The sequence below is a fragment of the Chanodichthys erythropterus genome, chromosome 3, assembly GCF_024489055.1.
Source record: "Chanodichthys erythropterus isolate Z2021 chromosome 3, ASM2448905v1, whole genome shotgun sequence".
NCBI classification, from domain to species: Eukaryota; Metazoa; Chordata; class Actinopteri; order Cypriniformes; family Xenocyprididae; genus Chanodichthys; species Chanodichthys erythropterus.
In genome coordinates this window covers 31,411,197-31,432,948 of record NC_090223.1, presented here as the reverse complement: position 1 = coordinate 31,432,948, position 21,752 = coordinate 31,411,197, and the positions used below count along the sequence as shown (strand labels likewise).

Sequence of the window (21,752 nt, the reverse complement as noted above, 5' to 3'; positions counted from 1 at the left end):
CAACAGATGGCGCTGTGTGAACGGGTAATTATAGTTATTTATTAATAATATTATGGAATTAATTTTAAACTAATATAGCTTAATAAGATCATAAATGTTAAGTTAAGCTATTGTTTCTACATATCTGTTTCACATATCTCTTTTGCCAGCAACTAGACCACAAAATGAATCTCTGTTTAAGTATGACAAACTAATCTTTGCTCTAGAAACAGCATAATTTCAATGTGAAGCATCTGAGCATAAATATTTGTGTTGTTGGACAAAATAAAACTTGATTTAATACATTTAAATTTAATAAAATCAGTTCATATCAGCACAGAGTCTTTTGTGATAAGTTTACAGCTGCTTTAGAAGTCTCAGTTGTTAGGTCAGACTGTATAATATTTCTGATATTTAGGGATATAAGTCATGTCCACACAGTAGTTGTGCATTTACTGCAAAACAGACACAAGTTTATCCAAATGTGCCTCATTTTATGCCGTAATCAACCCTTTTCAGTGATGATGATGATGCACAATGTAGTGTTTGAACCAATATCCTGAGTTCACAGTAGTTTTATGATCTCTTCCACTTGTGGATATCATCAGCATCCTCCTCCAGCACCGCCTTCACGTCACCCAGTGCAATCATCAGCTGTGCCAGGTAGTATGTTGTCATAATAATGTGCCTTTCGTATTCTATATCAACGACATTGAACTTTGTAAGTGCAATTGTGAGGTCAGAAGCCATGAAGACCAGGCTGCCCAGCAGGATGAGCGGCCGCCGTGTACGAGCAGCCAGTGTGGCCATGATGACAATGAGCAGCACGTAACCCCCTATGGCTGGGACGAGGACGTCAGCTTCTGGATCAAGCCATAGGAAGGGCACCAGGTAAACATAAAGTCCACCACCGATCAACCACAGGACGAGGTAGAGGAAAAAGAATGAGTAAGACGAAGATGTTGCAGAATATCGTGAGGACAGGAAGGTGACAGAGTAAAGCAAGTGGGCCAGAGCAAAGCAGCCCATTCCTGAAAAAGAAAAAGAAAGAGATTGGACTGTGAGCAGGGTTATTATAATTAACTAAAACTTAAACCATAAAAATATTTCTGTTACTTGAAATAAAATAAATTTTAATCGAAATAAAATAAATTAATTAATTAAATATATATATATATATATATATATATATATATATATATATATATATATATATATATATATATTTTTTTTTTTTTTTTTTTTTTATATTTTTTTTTTCAGCTAGTTGGCAAGGAAACATTTGTCATTTTCCTTTAACTTGATGTAGGCTACTTAATTGAAAATGAAATAAAATTAATGAAAAAATTACATGGACATTAGATTAATTTTTTTTTTTTTTAAATTAAAAAGAGACAAAACCACAACAAAATTACAAAAACGTTAACTAAAATTATAACAAACACTCATTCAAACCATTAAGTAAAATAAACTTATACTAAAATAACACTGTTGTGGAGAAATGTGGTTAATTGTATATTATTTTGAAAGGTAATTCTATTCTTCTCGTTACTGTGATACAGTACTTATACTGTGCATATATCAAATTAATATAAAGACAGAAGCCTTGAGTTCTAAATACTTTACAATTTAAACAATAATATATTTTTATTATTATTTTGCATAACAGGTTTTATGGAGAAATAGTGCCTAACTGCCATGAAAGAAATATCCCAATGCAAAAAATTGTTTAATGGTCTTAAAATACATTTCTGTATGAAAAGTATATTATTTTAGGGTGAAATATGACCTGGACATGTTCTTGGTAGGATCTGTGTCAGTAACCCTAATAGACATAAAGGATTAGTTCACTTTCAAATGAAAATTAGCCCAAGCTTTACTCACCCTCAAGCCATCCTAGGTGTATATGACTTTCTTCTTTCTGATGAACACAATCTGAGTTCTGTTTTATAATGGCAGTGAACGGCACCAACAAGTATGAAGCTCAAGAAAGTGCTTCCATACATCATAAATGTGTACTCCACACGGCTCTGGGAGGGTAATAAAGGCCTTCTGAAACTTGAATACGGAAGGTGGTTTGGCAGAAGCTAGATATTTTGCTTCATAACTTGTTAAATATGGATATTTTTCGTACACAAATGCATAGCTTCACTTTATTAACCCCCCGGAGCCGTGTGGAGTACGTTTATGATGGATGGAAGGATATACTTTCTTGAGCTTAATACTCCCGTTCATACTCCCGGTCCCGTTCACTGCCATTATCAATCTCGGATGCGTCAGGATATTTATTAATATAACTCTGATTGTGTTCATCAGAAAGTCATATAGACCTAGGATGGCTTGAGGGTGAGTAAAGCTTGGGCTAACTTTCATTTTAAAGTGAACTAATCCTTTAAGTTAAGATATGGGATAGACAAATAACTTTTACCATGGATAAAAAGTTCTGGCCAAATAAGGCAAACGTCTCCACCCGCTGAGAGCAGCAACCCTCCGGCCACACCCATGAGACTCCGTCCCCCATTATAGCTGAATGCCAGAAAGACCAGCGAGAGGATTGGAGCGGCCTTTATGCCAGCCGCTAGAAGAGAGGGGGCGGAATCTGGGATCCACAAATAGAAGTATATTGTGCAGGATGCAAAAAAAGGGAGGAGGTGAAGAAACAGTACACACCACTGGAAAAGAATGGAAAAAATACAGGCATCAGTTATAAAAAATAAAAAAACAAAAACAGTCTGCTCTTATTCTGCTCTAAACAGAATTCAAACAGTATCATCAAACATTAAATGCAAATATCTTTGTTATGAGGAAATGAACACATGATATGAGTGTGAAGCCATGCTACACTAGGTTGTTGCTAGGTTGTTTCAACCCATGATTGGGTTCAAACTCAACCATTGGGTTTAAAATTTAATTTAATGTAATTATCAGTTGGGTTGGACCATATTTGCCCCAAACACAGGTTGAAACAACCTAGCATTTTTTAGAGTGTAGAAAAATAATTGTGACTAAATCCATGTGGATGTAAATGAGTAAACTGGATGTGATAAAAGTAATCCAACAAGAGCAGAACGCAGGTGTCTGTACTTATGTGCATGTGTTTGCTGTGATTACCGTGTTTCTGCGTTGTCTGCGGTCATAGGCACTTGTCTCCAGGATGTCCATCTCTCTCTTCGGGCCTAAGCATTCATACACGCAGCGTTCTCAGATGTGGGCCACGTATTCCACAACTGGGAGATGTGTAATGTCTCTGTGAACTATGCCAGTGTGTTTCACTGAATGGGGTAGGTCTGGACTTTGGACCATTATGAGGGATGCGTTATCTGACAGATTGTTCTGTCATAAACAAAGTACACCCCTCACTCTCTCTCCTTCTTTCTGTGCTCGTCTCTCCCTCTATATCTGCATATGTTTCTGTCTGCAATATGGCCTATTACCCTGTGGTGACATTATCAGTAAGAGCAAAGGTTTGATGATTGAGACACAAGTTCAGAAAGATAAACTTTTTTTATTAATTATAGAAAAAAAACAATTCTCACTTTGTTTTCTGTCTTTTTTCATTTTATCAGCTTTTCTGGTAAGAAAGTAAGGATAGACAACATAAGAAGCTTATTGAAGTTTTATATATTTATATAGACTACAATTATCCAAAGTTTTGTAATTATTATACTTTTTAATTCATATTGATCAAAGCTTCACTGATGGTAGTGGTTTTAACTGCATAGTTATAATCAAAACTGCTGAAGATATTCATAAGACGCAGTGTTATGATGGAAAAAAAAGAAGAAAAAAAGAAAATTCTATATAAAGTTTAATCCTTTTTTTAATTTATTCTAAATACATTAAGCTCAAACATGCATTTTAGTCTAGGACTAGCGCCTTGTCTGTGAAACCAGGGGTAAATGTTTTATATTTTATATATTGTCTGATATAATAATTTTGTCTTACACTTCTTCATAAGGTGTGTTTTAAGACCTGTATGCAGATGGCATAGTTTCTTCGGTTTGGGTTCAGAATCACAGTTTCTACCATAAAATACAGTGCAACTTTAAAATAGCCAAACACCAATGGATTCACACAAAGTCTAATCATTAACATGAACTTTAACCTATCCAACAATCTCTCAAGTTTAAACAGCGGAGAGAGAGTTCGACTAACATCGAGAAGAAAGAGCGAGTGAAAAACAGAGAAAAGGTGAGGAATAAGCAGGTAAGTGAAGGTTGTGAGGAGAGATTGAGCCGGTGAGATTAGTGTGTTTTTAGAGATAAAGGAGAATATATAGTTGGACGCTGACGGAGAGGTGGAGGAAATGAAAAGGGGGAGGGGCCAAAGATTAAATCAAAAGCATGTGTGGTTGAATATAGACTACAGTGAGTGCTGTACAATATAAGGCTTTAAGCACGTCTGTTTCGATGTTTTAGAAGGTACAAGATAAAATACATTTGTTGTTGTGGATAATAATTAGCTCTCTTTAACTGTTAATGTGGCTGTTGTCAAGATCACAGATTAGACATTCTAGAAATTCTGTTATTCATCTGCTGAATCTCTTTTCTAACTCTTTAGATATGGATGATAGATCCTTAAAGGTTGGAATTGTGGGATATGGACATTTAGGTGAGTTCTCCAGCAAAAAGAACTAGTTTGAATAGCCACAACTCTTTCTACTGTTACTCCTTTGATTTACATTTGCACATAAAATATATCATATTATTATTACAAACTTTCCATTTTTATTGTCTACACTTACTGTTACTATTTTTAAATATAACATATGTAGGCCCTCAATCTATAAGCATAGAACTGTCTGAATTAGAATCTGTCTGAATTTAAATAATTTGAAAAATCCATAGACTACAAAACGCTTTGAAAAAAGTATTTGTCAATGAAGCTTTTATTTCATCTTTATTTCCACATTAAGGTCAGTTTCTTGTTGAGAAGATCCAAAGGGAAGGGCCTCAAGTGGGGCTGCAATTAGCATTCGTTTGGAACCGAAATCCAGACAAACTAAAAGATTTATTGCCCAAAGAGCTCGTTCTGCATGAGCTCTCAGATTTCACACACAGGTAAACATTGCCACTATGTGTGTATGCACGTGTATGTTGCATATTTGTTGAAATGTAAGGAGGAGAGCAAAACAGAGCTATGTAATTATAAGTATTTGGTGTGTTTCAGAGTAACTGATGTAATAGTGGAGGTGTGTCATCCACGGATAGTTAAAGAGTTTGGTGTCAGATTTCTTTCACATGCTCATTTCCTGGTAACTTTACTGTTTACCTCTATATTATCACCTGAAATCCTGAGCTGTGTTGGTTATGTAATTGCTAGAGGATCATCCCTGATCAAGTTTTTCCCTCCCTCAGGTGGGCAGCCCTTCTGCCCTCTCTGACCCCCAGCTTGAGCACGAACTCCGCACTGCTGCAAAACAACATGGGAAAACACTTTATGTGCCCAGTGGTGCATTATGGGGTGGCCAAGATATTCAAAAAATGAATGACAGCGGAACTTTGCAGGTGCATGAAACCATTTTGTTATAATTATTTTGAAACACAAAAAAATTAAAGCACTGTACAAACTGTTATATGATTGTCCATACAATATATATTTAATAAATAACTTAATCATAGCTGAAGTTCAACTAAGTTTTATTGTCCCTCCCACATTAAAATATATTAAAGAATTTTCAAATGTCTCTCTCGTAGGCTCTCTCGATCCGAATGTCTAAACATCCCTCTTGCTTTCGACTGACTGGTGGCCTGCTCTCTGATTGGACAGAGGGAGAGGGGAGGCGGGTCTTGTACAGCGGCTCAGTAGCAGATCTCTGCCCCATCGCCCCCAACAATGTGAACACTATGGCAGCTGCGGCCATAGCCGCATCAAAGTTGGGCTTTCATGGGGTTACTGGAGAAATAGTTTCAGACACTGCGTGAGTTGCCAACTGGTCCTCAAAGCATTTCATTCCTTGTATCATAATAAAACTGCCTCCATACCTAAAGTGGATTGCTTATTATTGTGATTGATTCATCATTACCATGTACTGCAATTGCTAAAAGGTTCAGAGTGACATTTCAGCATGTTGCTAGGTAGTGGCTCACTGCTACAAGTAAAAACATTATACTTCAAGTTTAAGTTTTTGTTCAAATCCCTAACCTTGAGTATGAGCTTCTTCTCTTCTTGCCCCTCTCTCCAGATTAACAGACTACCATATTGTGGAGGTTGAGGTAATTGGTCCAGATGGGTTCTCAGTGAAAACTGTGAGACAGAACCCCGCCAAACTGGGAGCTGTAACAGGAAATGCCACATACAATTCCTTCTGGAGCAGCTTACTGGGTATGTTTGTGTAAGAAAGACAGATGGAGTAAACCGACGGAGTGCATATAGCCAAAAATCACAGTATGTGCTGAACACCCCAAGCCAAATCTGTTTTTACACAGATAATATAGCCATAAAAAACAATTCCATCACAACCTTTTTTGCACTTTTTTGTAATTATCTTCTATGCTTTCTGTCCTGCTAAAGTTTGGAAATTAACGAAAATAATACATGGATATGCAGTTACGTATCTAATATTTTTTTTTTGTCCGTCTTATTATATATTACAGTATATCTAAATTACTTTTTGTCTTTTTTTTCAGTCTGCAAGGGTCATGGAGGGAGGGTATATCTGTGTTGACATCAGTGGATTTCTGCAGAAAGTGTACAAGTTAACCGAAGAATAACAGCTGCACATGATGAATAAAACAAGTGTCGTGTCAATAATGTTGTAGATTTTAATCTCAGTTTTACAGCCGTGACAGACATGACAAACTCAAACAGTGCTGGTGTATATTTGTATTACAGTATCAATGATGTTCCAGTGTATTCGTTTGGCTGGTTAGCTTTTGCTACATTAATTGCTTGTCATTTAACTATGGTCTTTAATAACAATAACAAAAATGGCTGGATACTCACTATGGTTGACAGTACATAATGAAAAGGGAGCAAAGCATTGCCAGTGAGCAAAGCAATGCAATAATGTTTTCGGGTTAACGGTGCATTATGTCGTCATTTACGCAGACTCTTCTTTTGAAACATGTATGAATTTCTTGCTTTTGTGAAACACAAATGGAGAATTTTAACTCTTTGAAACTTGCAAAATGAAAGGGAATAGTGACTATGACTGTCAAAGCATGATTTTCAGTATAGAGATTAAATTTGGGTCTGTTCTTAATACAAAGATCTTGTAAGACTTTAGAGTCATATGGACTATTTATCATATTTTTTTGTTTATACACTGAACCTTGACTCACTATTTTTCTATATAAAAGAGCAGCGTGAACATTGTTCAAAACATTCTTCTTTTGTGGTCCACAGTAGAAAGTCATACAGGTTTGGAACAAAGTGTATAAATAATACATTTTTCTTAAAACTTTCCTTTAAGGAGTTGATAAGGCTCTCATTTCTAATAAAAGTCTCTTTAAAGTAAATGCTTCTATTAATTATGTTCTTCATCTCAATTAGTTTATCATGGGAAGAAACCTACATTAGTAGGCAAAACACTTTTATTTGTATCAGCTTAACTTTTCACAGTACTTTTCACAGTAACTTTGATTTGAATGTCAGATTTAGACTGGCATCACTGGCACACAGCTGGATGTCAATATGGTATGAATCCATATGAACTTATTTGAATAACTCTAGCTACCATTTAATTCTTTGCTCTCAGTTGTTTTGTACTAGGCCTTGTATGAAAGACACCAGTGAAATCTTCAAAAACTATGGCTCACAACATACTTAAATACCTTATTTATTTCTCTTCAGAAATCCAACATGCAAACACTGTTTGCAGGCATTACGTTCACTTTTAGGGGAGTGTTATTATGTGTGCGTGAGTGTGTGTGTGTCACTGTATACGAGTGCCTCACAGTATATAAGCTGCAGTTTGTGTCTATGTATGCATATAGGAGTGTGTTAGATTTTTTCAGGAAGACCAACTGTATGATTCTTGTTCCGGTTCGGTAAGTTTATCGGTTGGCGGATATTGACCCGGTCTTTCTCTGCTTCCAGATCTTCGTCATATGGTTCCTCCTCATCCTCAGCCTCACTGTGATGAGGAGACGAGTGAAGCGAGTGGGCGGGAGACGGGGGCACCGAGGCGGGCCGCGGGTAACGGAAGCCTGTGGTCTGGTTTACATGAACGAAAGAATAAATGTCAACAAGAAATCTTTACGTCCATTTCACAGACATTACCAAAGCTGTCTAGAACAGTCAACCTTTTTGACTCCAAGGCCCTAAATTTAAAACTAATAAACTTAATTTCAAATTTGCTTTTCATCGTTTTAACTTACTGAAGTGGGTTCTTGAGGCTCATAGATGTATGTGTCCGGGAAAGCTTTCGCCAAAGCCATATGGCGGGCAGAAATGTAATACTAAGAAATAAAAACATGTTACATTAGTTCAAGAACAGTAACTTGTTAGCTTTGTTGTTTTGATGCACACACATCATGTGTGTGTGTGTGTGTGTGTGTGTGGTGTCTGACCCTGCCCAGATATCTCCAGTCTAGCAGGTCACTGAGGCGCTCGGTTCGGTTCCTTTGAATAATCCTCTGCCTGCGACTCTGCTGACAGAACTGAAACAGGAAAGACGTCAGCTGATTACAGGACTCGTCCACCCCACGATACCGCCGATCCAGAATATAGATACCTGAGAGAGAGGGAATTAGGATCAAATGTGCATTACACTTAATGAAATTAAATAAAACTGATTAAAAAAAAGAGAGAGAGAGAGAATCTTGTAGCTGCTGTTGATCTTTTCCGCCATATATGTACGGCTCTCACCATAAGCTGAGGGGTCGGCAATGTGCTCCTCCATGAAACAGCCAAACCCAGACAGGTTAGTGGAGATGGATGGGATACCCATCACTGTACACTCAGCTAAGAGAGATACATTCATTGTGTTGAGTGGCAATACAATATTTAATTAGTTCATACACTACTGTAGTTTGGGATCAGTAAAATTTTGCCCAGTATTTGAAGGAAGTCTTTTATACTTACCAAGGCTGCATTTATTTGATCAAAAATACGGTGAAAACAGTAATATTATCAAATATTTTATTTAAAATGTTGATTTTTAAAACCATTCTAATATACTGATCTGCTGCTCTAGAAATATTTATTACTATTATTATTATTAAGGTTGAAAACAGTTTTGCTGCTTAATATTTTTTTGTAAAATAATACAGGATTCTTTAATGAATAGAAAGCTCAAAAGATCATCATTTATCTAAAATAAGTCTTTTGTAAAATTGTAAAAATGTCTTCAGTGTCACTTTTGATCATTTTAATACATAGTTGCTGAATAAAAGTATTAGTTTCTTTCAAAAAATAAAATGTTGACCCCAAACGTTTGAACAGTAGTGTACATATAGGAGTGTGTGGAGTCATACCTGGTGTGTATCCCCAGGGCTCATAGTAAGATGGAAATACTCCAAGATGGCAGCCTCTCACAAACTCTTCATAGTCCATTGGCAGGAGAGGAGAAGTTGAGGAGAGAAACTCTGGATGGAAGATCACCTAGCAGAAGAATATGAGGCTTTAAAAGTGTATTCATTATTTTTCCCACAGAAATAAAAAAGAGAAAAGAATCAATTAATTATATACAGGTTATTACAGCACAGAATGTCTGTGTACCTTGACTCGGTCCTGAGAGGTGTTGAAGAGGCCAATGCGACGGATGCAGTTGAGGATGGGGTCACTGCTGTCCTCTAGCATGTTGTGAGTGCAGACGGGGGGCAGACACTGTCGTTGGGTGGCAAAGATGGCACGCTTCATTATGGTGAAGTCCTCTTTATCTAACATCTTAGACACATCAGGCAACTGCCCTCTGAGAACAAAAAAGAAAAAAAAAAGAGAGCAACGTCACTCCAAAGATGACATTTACACATTTTTAATGTAGTCGAACATAAGAGACAACTCACACTAAAAGTGATTCATAAAGTTTCTTCCCAAAGCGCTCCTTCACAGTCTGTGCAGTGTCCCTGACAATACAACAAAGATGCAAAATCACAACAAAATTCATTTATTGTTTCCACAGACCCTGAGTCCCTGAAAATAAGGGTACTTTCACACTACCACTTTTGGTGCACGTCAGAGTTCAGTTCATTTGGTTGATGATTGCCGTTTTCTGAACTCAGATGTGCACCCGGGAACCGTACCTGTGTCCACATTAAAAAGGGTGGTCTGGGGTACACATTCATACTAAATTGCGAAAGTGAACCGCTATTGATGACATACGATTCAATAAAACTTGTGCATCTCACTCAGTTTCCTGACAATCATTAGTGATGCACTGCAAGCAGAGAGAATGTATATCTCATTTCTGTTCTCCTTCAGCAGAAATGGACTCCCGCATTCTTTAGAACACAGTACATTCCCGACAGATAGATGCAGGTGCCGTTATGTGCTGATGCTTTGAAAACAAAACCAAAGGTTCACAAAACAACAAAATATATAAGTGAGTTTAGTAGCACTAAGCATTTTGCCGCCTTCTCCTGCATCGTCGTTACCAAGCAACAGGGGTTCAGACCCAAATAATATAATATGAACACAATCCAATGTGGGCAGGGGGAGGAATCAAACTCAGACCAGGCAAGCAAACCAAGTGTGAAAGCAAAAAAAAAAAAATGCATGCGTTTTTGAACAACATGAGTAAATAATAAAATTACTAGAATTTTAACTATTCTTCTCAATTAGGTGATATTATGACTACTGTTTATTTTAAGTATAACTAAATATATTTCTTTTAATATATCATCATACATCCTTCACAGCAGAATGGCAACAGAAAACAGGCAGCTGTGTTGGGATGCTCATGACTAGTATTGTTATTAACTAAAACTAAATCTATTTTTTTTTTTTTTTATTTAAATAAATTTTTAAAACTGCAGTTCATAAAGCTTACACTACATCCTACGACCTTCCCTATTCAACTATGGAAAAAGCTTAACTGATGCGACACCAGTTTACACTTTCTTCATAAGTTGAATATGGAAGGTGGTCTGGCGGAAGCTAGATATTTTACTTCATAACTTGTTAAATATGGATGGATTTTTTTTTTTTTACACAAATGCATCGCTACGCTTCAGAAGGACTTTATTAACCCCCCGGAGCCGTGTGGAGTACATTTATGATGGATGGATGTGGATGGAGACACTTTCTTGAGCCTAATACAAGTTGGTCCTGTTCACTGCCATTATAAAGCTTGAATACGTCAGGATATTTATTAATATAACTCAGATTGTGTTCATCAGAAAGTCATAGGACACCTAGGATGGCTTAAGGACGAGTAAAGCTTGGGGTCATTTTAATTTTAAAATGAACCAAGTAAACCAATCCTTTAAATAAAATTTTAGGTTAAAGTACTAAAATTGCTAAAACTAAAACTGAAATAAAAATAAGTTATAGATAAACAAAAAAGCACAACAATTAAAATGAAAATTGAAAATAAAAATATAAGCTAATATAAATAATATTAGCACTGCTTTCAAGACATGTTGTGGTGTTTCAGGTGATCTTGAAAGTTTATATGAAGTAAGTAGTGTGAGCTTCACAGTGTCATTCACAATAGTAGTCCTCACAGTGCAGCTGTCATGGTTACCAGAGCTGTTTCCGGACGGCTTGGCCCTTCAGCGTCTCCACGTTGAAGTTGTTGGTACGAGCAGGCATGATGAAGAATGCTATTACAGTCACCTCGCTGTGATTCACCTGGACATACAAGTATAATGTTTAAAATCACAGTCACTTTTAAAACCTTTTCAAACAAAGATTCTTCATCTTCATAACATTTTTTTTTATTTGTACTGTGACTTATTAAAATGCACAGTGAACACTAGTGATGCGCAAATACTTGCCCTCAGTAGGTAATTAAGCCTGGCCAATGCTTCAAGAAAGATGTCAGCTCCTTTATTTGAGAATTCATAGCGTCCAGCGATAAAAAGAAACACTGTCTTGTCAAGGTTAAAATCTAAATGCCTGCAGGGAACACAAAACAACAAGAAAACATATGTTATGACAGAGTATTTTGGTATATGGACATGTGAATATGATTGTGCGTATTATGAACTCTGACCCATAGAAATGGCCTCTGACAAACTCCTGGATGCGTGCTTTACTCTGAGCGTGGAGGTTCTGGAACTCATGCATGGCTGAGAACTTCTTCACATTCAGACCGTTTGGAGTCACAATATCTGACAGAGAAAAATTTAAGTTGATATCATTAGAAAATGGTTAAAAATGGGTCAAAATGCAGCAGCTTCCTGGCCAAACTTCCATTTCCGAACCAAATCAAGAAGCCTCCTGAGTGAAAATGAGGTCAGAATCCCTCCTAAAACCAGATCAATATGCCCATGATGGTATTTTAAATGGCATCATCTGACTGACCCATGACACTATTAGAAATGTAGTGTTACAGTCTCTTTAGGAAACAGTACAAGCAGAAACTCAAGTCACCTGGTTTCCGCTTTAGTAAGTGCTCGGCCTCAATGGCAGTGATCTGAGAGACGGTGGTGAAGACGTGTGCACAGCGGGCTGCTGCACGCTCCAGACAGTACCGGTGATAGATCTGCCTGTCACCTGCCTCTTTATCCACATTAAACTACACATGGAGAAATAATGAAAGACACTTTAGAGCACTTCCTTTAAAAAGGTAAAGTATGTCATTTTTTTATGTTAAAAAACATTCTTTCAACCCAGTTTATTGTTCATTGACTAATGATTTAGTATGCTATTCATGGGTTTATCACCCCAAAAATTGCACCATCAAAACACTGAGAGCAGTCCGCTCAGATCTGCAGTCAGCTCAGCCTTTAGCGAGAGTTTGGGGCGTGGCTACTGTAGCACACAATAGCCAGATGGTGTTTAGCTGGTGTAGAACCATGACTGATGCATTACATGGGAAAAAAGACATTCAGCTTTGATTACAGAATTGCAAGCCAAAATTCACTGCATTTAGACTGAGTGTGCCACACAAGATCTGAAAAGTGAAGCCAAAACATTTTGATCGCCCCCAGGTGGCTGGATGCAGTATAGGTCATAAACCCACCCTCTCCATGGACGTGAGACCAGGTCTCCATACTCTGTACTGGAGGGTCAGTGTCCTGCAAAGTTGAGCTCCAACCCCAATTAAATACATCTGAACCAGCTAATCAAGGTCTCACTAGGCATACAAGCAGGTGTGTTGGAGCTGGTTGGAGCTAAACTCTGGAGGATAGTGGCCCTCCAGGACTGAGTTTGGAGACCTCTGAACTAAATCATAGAACACTACAAATACATTTTTATTTAAATATGGTTTCGGTCATTTTAGGAAGTTTTTAATCACGCTAATGTAAGTTCAAGTGTTCATTTTTTTAAAAATAAGTTTGGTTTTAGTTATTTGATGCTATAAAAATGGGGGTGTGACGCTAAGATTGACAGCGGAGATTGACAGCTTCTCTGAGCAAAGTTGTCACTGAGGCAACAACTGACTTATTTCGTGATTTTCGGGAGGATATTTGAGCTTTAAATTTAATTTCTAGATTTCCACAATGGTTTATTTCACACCGACATTGTTCTGCAGTAAACTGTACTAAACGATTCTGTGTGGGTGGGGCCTTGATACCACGGCTCCACTTAATGCTCACTACTGCACAGACTCGGGCTCCAAGTTCACTACTGTGCAGACTCGGGTTTAAAGCTATCAGTGTCATATTGAACACATCAAAGCGAGTGGGGCACTGCAATGCAACATGCTACATTGGACGCTTCAATACAACATCATCATGCATCCATTCAGAAAGACAAATGTACCGGTTTATAATGTTTACTCAGCCACAAACTGTTGTGGTGTGTCATGTCAAAAAATGCGCCCGGAGAAGATACGTTGGATGGGTTTATTATAAGCAAGACACTCATGTTTGTTCTAGACAGTGTTAGCCTGCTCATTTTCATACTCATGACCCATAGCAACACAGCTAAATATTTTCCTAATATATTTGATCTTTTATTGAAAGTAGTCAACTTTTACCTTTTGAGAGATGCCTTCACAAGCACCCTTAAGAGCTGTGATTATGAGGTTGTTTAAAAATATGCTTAATTTTTGTAATTCCCCTAGGTGCCACTAGTCTCGAAAAAATCACATATTTCACCTTTAAAGGTGCCGAAGAAACTCTTTTTAAAAGATTTAATATAAGTATAAGGTGTCCTCTGAATGTGTCTGTGAAGTTTCAGCTCAAAATACCCCATAGATTTTTTTGTATTAATTTTTTTAACTGCCAATTTTGATCCATAATTATATATGCACCGATTCCTTGTGCGGCCCCTTTAAATCTCATACTCCCCTCCCCCGGAGCTCGCGCTTGCCTTAACCAGCATAAACAAAGTTCACACAGCTAATATAATTATATTTATTCAGCTCTGCAGATCCAGACATTAATACTGGCTGCCCTTGTCTAATGGCTTGAACATGAGCTGGCATATGCAAATATTGGGGGTGTACATATTAATGATCCTGACTGTTACATAACAGTCAGTGTTATGTTGAGATTTGCCTGTTTTCCGGAGGTCTTTTAAACAAATGAGATTTATATAAGAAGGAGGAAACAATGACTCACTGTATGTCATATCCATGTACTGAACTCTTGTTATTTAACTATGCCAAGGTAAATTAATTCTAGGACACCTTTAAATGAGGGATACTGACTGGATATCTATCTATCTCTCTCTATCTCTCTCTATCTATCTCTCTATCTATCTCTCTATCTATCTCTCTATCTATCTCTCTATCTCTCTATCTATCTCTCTATCTCTCTATCTATCTCTCTATCTCTCTATCTCTCTATCTCTCTATCTCTCTATCTATCTCTCTATCTCTCTATCTCTCTATCTCTCTATCTCTCTATCTATCTATCTCTCTATCTATCTATCTATCTATCTATCTATCTATCTATCTATCTATCTCTCTCTCTATCTATCTCTCTCTCTCTCTCTCTCTCTCTCTCTCTCTCTCTCTCTCTCTCTCTCTCTCTCTCTCTCTCTCTCTCTCTCTCTCTCTCTCTCTCTCTCTCTCTCTCTCTCTCTCTCTCTCTCTCTCTCTCTCTCTCTCTCTCTCTCTCTCTCTCTCTCTCTCTCTCTCTCTCTCTCTCTCTCTCTCTCTCTCTCTCTCTCTCTCTCTCTCTCTCTCTCTCAGAGCATCTTCTTCATGTCAGACTATTATTTGCTTGAAAACAGAAGGTTTTCTAAAGAAAACCAATTCTATCTAGAGTTAGACTAATAAACAGTAATGGGGAAGTATCACATATTCACAAATACACATTCTTGTGCACAAACCTCTGCGAGGTTATTGTAGAAGTCGACGTTCCCAGCACACAGGTATCGGCCGAGCAGAGTGGCGTGTGTGGTGAAGATGGTTGCTACGGGTAACTGGCGCTGCCTGCATAAGACAAGCCCCAAACCTGCCAACCACTCATGAAAATGTGCCACGATGTGAGGAGGTTCGTCACACTGAGCTGCAAACTGAAACAGACATAATCAAATCATAATAAATGAGAATGAACCATTTTTCTTTTATATCCAAGTTCCAAATAAAAAGAAAAGGTGATGTATCTTTAAAAAATGTGTATTTAATTCACTGAATTATCCAAAATAATATTTATTAAAAATGTATTTATCTAAATTATTTTTTGTTGAATTTATTGACCCCCCCCCCAAAAAAACATGCACATTTACACTGACAAAATTTATATTAATATAAAACATGGAATGACTCACACCAGTGTTGTTATAGTTAAACTATTAAAAATTCCGTTATGATTTCATTAATTGAACACTAACTGAAGTAAGTTTTAGAACTAAAATTGAATTAAAAATTAAAGCTACAAACACATGATTTTTTTCAAACAATTTTTTACAAAAGCCAATAAACAAAAATTAAAACTTATAATATAAAAATAAAAAGGCAATTAAAAGTATTAATAAATACTATAAATATAGTAAAACAACATTGCACACCTCTCCCAGTAGCCATGCAGTGAGGAAGCCAAAGAGAACAGCATCGTTAGCCTCTCTGTCGAACCAGGGCACACCAATACTGCATTTCTCCCACAATTCACTCTTCCAGCGGTCCAGAGACCAGGCCGTGAAGCCCACATCTAGCAGAATCACATATGGAGAGCCTTCAATCAGCCATCGACCAAAATATACCTATAGAAAGAGGCAGAGGAAGGAATGAAGTCAGAAACTTTGTCACTTTGCTAGAGATTTGAAATGACATTCATGGAAATAATATTTTGATAACCAAGATTACCACACTTGCTGATATTTTCTTCATACAGTTTCACCAATTGACAGATCACAATCTTTAGTTAATACTTTCAATGAGAAATGATTTATACAAATTCATTTCTGGTCATGTTGATGGCAGAGTGACTTGGCAATAGTGCCGGCATCAATTCACACAGCGTCTCTCAGGGGGAAATTTCCTCAAAGAACTGAAATAGACCTCAGTCTGGCTGTAGGACACGGAAATAGCCTTTAACCTTTAAAACACACACACACCCACAAACACCAGGGAGATGCCACACAAACACTCTCCAGAATGAAGGTTTAGGGTTTCACTGAGGATAAGAGCAGATTAAAACGGGCTGCGTTATGTGTGTGCACATATTAGTGTGGATAAATAGGAGGTGAACAAATCTTTTTTCATATATATATAATATAAAGTAGACTAGCCAGTAATTATGTGCACGCATTTGTATACCTTGCACCCACTGCTGTTCATTTTATCAATGGTTCTTCTGAGTGCTGCATTACAGGGTTCGATCAGCTCCACTTGCGTCCTGACATTGGACTCCACATACGGGCCCACTAGAAAGTAGTTCTCACCCCATTCCTCGCAGGTCAGACGCGCCTTGGTCTGGATCACTGTGTAAATGCCACCAACTGCCACAAAATGAGAGTGGTTAGTTAACCTTCAACAGATGATTAGGTCCAGCAAAGAGAAGGCCACCCAACCCTTTCAACTCGACGTTTTCAACGGCTATCTCAATGTCCCCTTGACCCCTCCTTGACCTTTATCTAATCTAGCCATCAATAATATATATATATATATATATATATAATATTCACAGAGTGCAGCAAATACCAACACCAGGGTCACATGATTCTAGCGCCCCCAAGTATGTGGATGGATACAGTGTCAGCACTTGAGTCATGTGGCATATAGGTTTTTGTGGTGTGACAACAACAACAGTATCTGGTTTCTCCTTTCAAAAAATGTAGATGATTGTAGACTAGCTAATAACTATCTTAAAGACCTTCAAAATAATTAAGATTAAAAACATTATGACATTGTTGTTAACTTTTTATCCATTTAAGTATTGGTTAATACATTGTATTGTACTGTACTGTATCAAAAACCTCTCGTCTCAAATGCTTACCAAATATATTGACACTTTCTATGGAAAATTCAATAGACTATGTACAATGCAGTATGGTTTCTTTACAAGTCCAGCTTTGGTTACTGGAGATTAAACCTTTAACCTTTCATAAAATAGAAGATAAACTGAATACACTGAAATAGTAGAACCCTAAATCTCTTTATCTCCACTGTGGCCATGCATACATTACTCGCTGCTCAATCCTAACAGAGAGAGTAGAAAACTATGGTACGATAGCACTTTTTTGTTAGTGCATTCATGACATGTCAGTGTAAAAACAATACTAATATCTTAAAAACTAAATTTACACTACCATTCAAAAGTTTGGGGTCAGAAATTAATACTTTTATTCAGAAGGATGCATTAAATTGTTCAAAAGTGACAGTAAACACATTTATAATGTTACAATAAATACTTCACACTTTCCACAAAAAGCCACACAACTGTTTTCAACACTGATAATAATCAGAAATGTTTCTTGAGCATCAAATCATCATATCAGACTGATTTCTAAAGAATCGTGTGACACTGAAGAATGGAGTAATGATGCTGAAAATGCAGCTTTGCATCACAGGAATAAATATATATATATATATATATATATATATATATATATATATATATATATATAAATATATTCAAATATAAAGGGGTTATTTTAAATACAATTTAATATTTTAATACAATATTTTATTTTAATGCAATTTATCTTGTAATAAATTATATTAAAGGATTAGTTCACTTCTGAATGAAAATTTACTCACCCCCATGTCATCCAAGATGTTAATGTCTTTCTTTCTTCGGAAATTAAGGTTTGTGAGGAAAACTTTCCAGGAATTTTCTCCTTATAGTGGACTTTAACAGGGTTCAACGGATTTAAGGTCCAAATTGCAGTTTCAATGCAGCTTCAAAGGGCTTTAAACGATACCAGACGAGGAATCGTCGACGTCTAGCATTACTCATTACATAATCACGTTGGAAAGGTCATGCGTGATGCAGGCGGAAGTACCGACCAAGTGTTTACAATGTGAATGTGCAAAGATTAAGCAAAACGGACTTTACAAAAAAAAAGAAAGAAAGTAAAACAATGTTGTCAGACGATTTTGAAGTTGGAGGAGAAAATTAGATGTAGTCTTTCACCCTACTGCGGTGACTACGCGTCACCTTTCCAATGTGATTACGTAATGCGTGGCGCATCGCAGAGCAGTGCAAGACCAGCATTTGTGGTTTAAAAGTATATCCTTTTTTCTTTTTCTTTTTTTTTTTAGAAAATGGCCGATTGTTTCGCTAGATAAGACCCTTTTTACTCATCTGGGACCGTGTAGAGCCCTTTGAAGCTGCACTGAAACTGTAATTTGAACCTTAAACCCGTTGAACCCTGTTGAAGTCCACTATATCGAGAAAAATCCTGGAATGTTTTCATCAAAAACCTTAATTTCTTTTCGACTGAAGAAAGAAAGACATGGACATCTTGGATGACATGGGGGTGAGTAAATTATCAGGAAATTTTCATTCAGAAGTGAACTAATCCTTTAATATTTCACAATATTTCTGTTTTACTGTATTTTTGGTCAAATAAATGCAGCCTTGAGCAAAAGACACTTCTTTCAAAAACAATTCAATCTTACCAACCCCAAACGTAAACGGTAGTGTAGATCTTTGAGATTATGAGTGGAAATGTCTATGACGATACTACATTAGCAAAGAAACATGCACACCTTTATTAGCGACCTCCCATGCGATCTCGAACAGGACTGCATCCTCCAAATCAAACTCTTCCTCCCAGTCCTCCAGGCCAGACAGGGAGGTGACCGACAAACTGCGCGCCAGTGGCATGCTGGGTAATGGAAAACAATGATAATATCAATCAATTTATCCATGTTTTAGTCTGATCTGCACTGAACTCTTGACATTTAAACCAATGTGACGCTTATATCCATCATACGATCTTATTATATGACCTTCAAGCATACACCACACACACTTCCTCATTTCTGAATTACATCAACTTATTTCAACAGAATTTCATTAAAATTACTCATCTTCCTACATCCTCATTGACTCTTCATCGCTCGGCTTTGCACTTTCAAAAACATTTAAAAAAAAAAAAACTCTTATGAGCAAGTACTATGAACAATTGCATGTACATATCAGGTGAGATCTCTCCAAATACAATGTGACACTGTGCCTTCATCTCAAGTCTAGGCATGACTTTTCATACATCACAAAACTATGTAATAGCAGGACACTCATTCACACCACCATCACGCCCTTCAATTACAACATATCTTGAGAAACATGAGGTCTGTTTTACAAGAGGGACAAAAAGTGATGGAGAGAAGAGGCTTATATAGTCCCTATAAACCCAGCCAGGCTTCATTAAAGAAGTAACGGTACTTAAAGGTCCTCCAGTCCATTCAACATAAACGCCGTAGCACTGGCTACTTGGATTATGAAACCGCTGTAGTAGGCCTATATTTAAGTGTTAGTGAAATGTCATTCATGACTTAGGAGCATTTTACAACTGCGTCTCTGTCTGATGCTTGGCTACGTGCGCGCGCGCGAGCGCTGACATGTACGTGCGCTTTGACCACACAGGAACAGTCAAAGGCAGAACGTCATTATCACCAAAACAAAACTGCACGTAAAGTGTTTCGTGGGCATAAAATGAAAGCGCGCGGAACAAACAGGTGGACACGATCAAAAAAGTTGCGACATTTCGTCTGCACGCTTGAGGAAGGACGGACTGGCCAGTCGAGCGCAGGCTGCAAAATTGGATTTGACACGGGTAAACGAAGAGCACTACGCGTGACAGTAATCACAGGCTTTGCAGATGGAGGATAATGTGCCTCTGCTGGTTTTAAAACATACGGACATTTAATTTCAGACTGACAACAAACAAAAGCAGTTATGCACTCACCCTGCGGTAGCGTCTTTTCCTCGCTCAGCGGCGCAAGCCTCACATCTGCTGAAATCAATCACCAGGAGGATGATTTGACAGTGGGCGGAGTCTCTTGCGCAAGTTCACCTTGTCTATTGGACAGTTGGGCTGTCCGTCAGCGTGACGGCTCGCACGTCATGAGATATGTGGGCGTGTCTTATCTGACGCCGTCTCCTCCTCCTTGATCTCTGGGTAAAGGAAGAGCAGCGCATACGGCCGCAACACGAACTTCCTCAGAGAACTAGGCGTTTACTGTATGATAATTTTGATTGGCTAAACAGAGAATTTAGAGGGGGGAAAAATCTGCATCCCTGCTACTTTCCTCCCATAACTCGTAAGGAAGTTGAACTGTTGGTTTTTATACCCTCTATAGTAGCTACGCAATATGATATTGATGAGAAAAAAATATTTGTGTTGTTTTCCTGCTTAAAATTGGACACTTTAACAATATTCATAAATTTTTAATTTATTTAATTTTTATAAGTTTGTTGCCTCGAGGCAACATTGGAAATTTTTAAACATTTGGCATTTTCATGTAGAAAAAAAGAAATGTATGTATTGAAAACATCAATTTCTTTAACTACACACTTGAACAAACAAATGTATCTAGTTTTTAATGTATTCAAAGTTTTGTATTTAATAAAAAGTAACATTTTATGCTCAGCTGTTGCCCTCAGGCAACACAAGTATTACCAAACCATCATATTATTATGTTATTATATCAAGTTATCATATCCATCTTCATCCTCATCTCCATCTTCTCTCTCACCCTCACTCTCTCCCTAATGGATTGACATTATGATTTTATCTTCCTCAACACAGTATGACCCCTCATAATCACCCTCATCAATTGCCTGGGTTTTATACCTCTTTGAAGTGCTATAGAAAATGTGCAGATCATAATATATGCAGATACAGTATGTGAATTACTATTCTCATAAGTGCATTACAAAATCATGTGAACATCCAAATATATTTAGATAATTCTTACTCTTTTCCTTACAAATATGATACATTTGTATTATGCCTGTATGGCCTTATGCGATTCCATTATGGTACAATGTTGCCTTGAGGCAACACACAGTTTTTTGTTATTTTCTCTAAAACATTTGATGATATATAATGTAAAGTTCTTAAAAATACTTCTTTACTTGCCAGTGAAGGTGACTCATATTTTTTGTGGGTGATTAAATGGATACAAACAAGTGAAAAAAGCACTTTTCATGAAAATATGGAGTCATATGACGTGCTGAAACAGGACACAAAATGGACCCCTGTCATGTTTTGGTCTTTTTTGCAGTTTTATTGATTAGTATTTGAGTTATTAGTCCTGAGATATGTTAGATCAATCAGTTGGTGCCTTATTTTATTAAAAACAAACTAAAATAGAC

At 37.2% G+C, this 21,752-nt stretch overlaps 3 protein-coding genes across 6 annotated transcripts; 1 reads left to right on the top strand and 2 right to left on the bottom strand.

Moving 5' to 3' along the window:
• Positions 1 to 105: 105 nt before the first annotated feature.
• On the bottom strand, positions 106 to 3,229 carry tmem86b (transmembrane protein 86B). Its single transcript, XM_067381804.1, has 3 exons — positions 3,091 to 3,229; positions 2,408 to 2,651; positions 106 to 1,010 (listed from the first exon to the last, which is right to left on the bottom strand). The coding sequence occupies exons 1-3, from the start codon at positions 3,139 to 3,141 to the stop codon at positions 556 to 558; spliced, it is 750 nt and encodes a 249-aa protein (XP_067237905.1). The 5' UTR covers positions 3,142 to 3,229; the 3' UTR covers positions 106 to 555.
• An 815-nt stretch (positions 3,230 to 4,044) lies between these two features.
• On the top strand, positions 4,045 to 7,596 carry aspdh (aspartate dehydrogenase domain containing). 3 transcript variants are annotated; one of them, XM_067381800.1, is made up of 8 exons: positions 4,045 to 4,170; positions 4,540 to 4,590; positions 4,895 to 5,039; positions 5,149 to 5,233; positions 5,337 to 5,486; positions 5,676 to 5,899; positions 6,164 to 6,303; positions 6,609 to 7,596. In XM_067381800.1, the coding sequence occupies exons 2-8, from the start codon at positions 4,542 to 4,544 to the stop codon at positions 6,644 to 6,646; spliced, it is 831 nt and encodes a 276-aa protein (XP_067237901.1). In that variant the 5' UTR covers positions 4,045 to 4,170; positions 4,540 to 4,541; the 3' UTR covers positions 6,647 to 7,596. The 3 variants fall into 3 exon arrangements, with proteins under 3 accessions (XP_067237901.1, XP_067237900.1, XP_067237898.1); XM_067381799.1 differs by having other exon boundaries at positions 4,049 to 4,185; XM_067381797.1 differs by lacking the exon at positions 4,045 to 4,170 and having other exon boundaries at positions 4,452 to 4,590.
• A 147-nt stretch (positions 7,597 to 7,743) lies between these two features.
• gys1 (glycogen synthase 1 (muscle)) lies at positions 7,744 to 20,420 on the bottom strand. Of its 2 annotated transcripts, XM_067381795.1 has the most exons (16): positions 20,341 to 20,420; positions 19,139 to 19,257; positions 16,742 to 16,923; positions 15,994 to 16,185; positions 15,313 to 15,498; positions 12,460 to 12,604; positions 12,080 to 12,197; positions 11,862 to 11,982; positions 11,609 to 11,715; positions 9,930 to 9,989; positions 9,643 to 9,835; positions 9,399 to 9,525; positions 8,791 to 8,886; positions 8,493 to 8,656; positions 8,301 to 8,381; positions 7,744 to 8,136 (listed from the first exon to the last, which is right to left on the bottom strand). In XM_067381795.1, the coding sequence occupies exons 2-16, from the start codon at positions 19,254 to 19,256 to the stop codon at positions 7,924 to 7,926; spliced, it is 2,103 nt and encodes a 700-aa protein (XP_067237896.1). In that variant the 5' UTR covers position 19,257; positions 20,341 to 20,420; the 3' UTR covers positions 7,744 to 7,923. The 2 variants fall into 2 exon arrangements, with proteins under 2 accessions (XP_067237896.1, XP_067237897.1); XM_067381796.1 differs by lacking the exons at positions 16,742 to 16,923; positions 19,139 to 19,257; positions 20,341 to 20,420 and adding an exon at positions 16,289 to 16,705.
• Between the last annotated feature and the right edge of the window lie 1,332 nt (positions 20,421 to 21,752).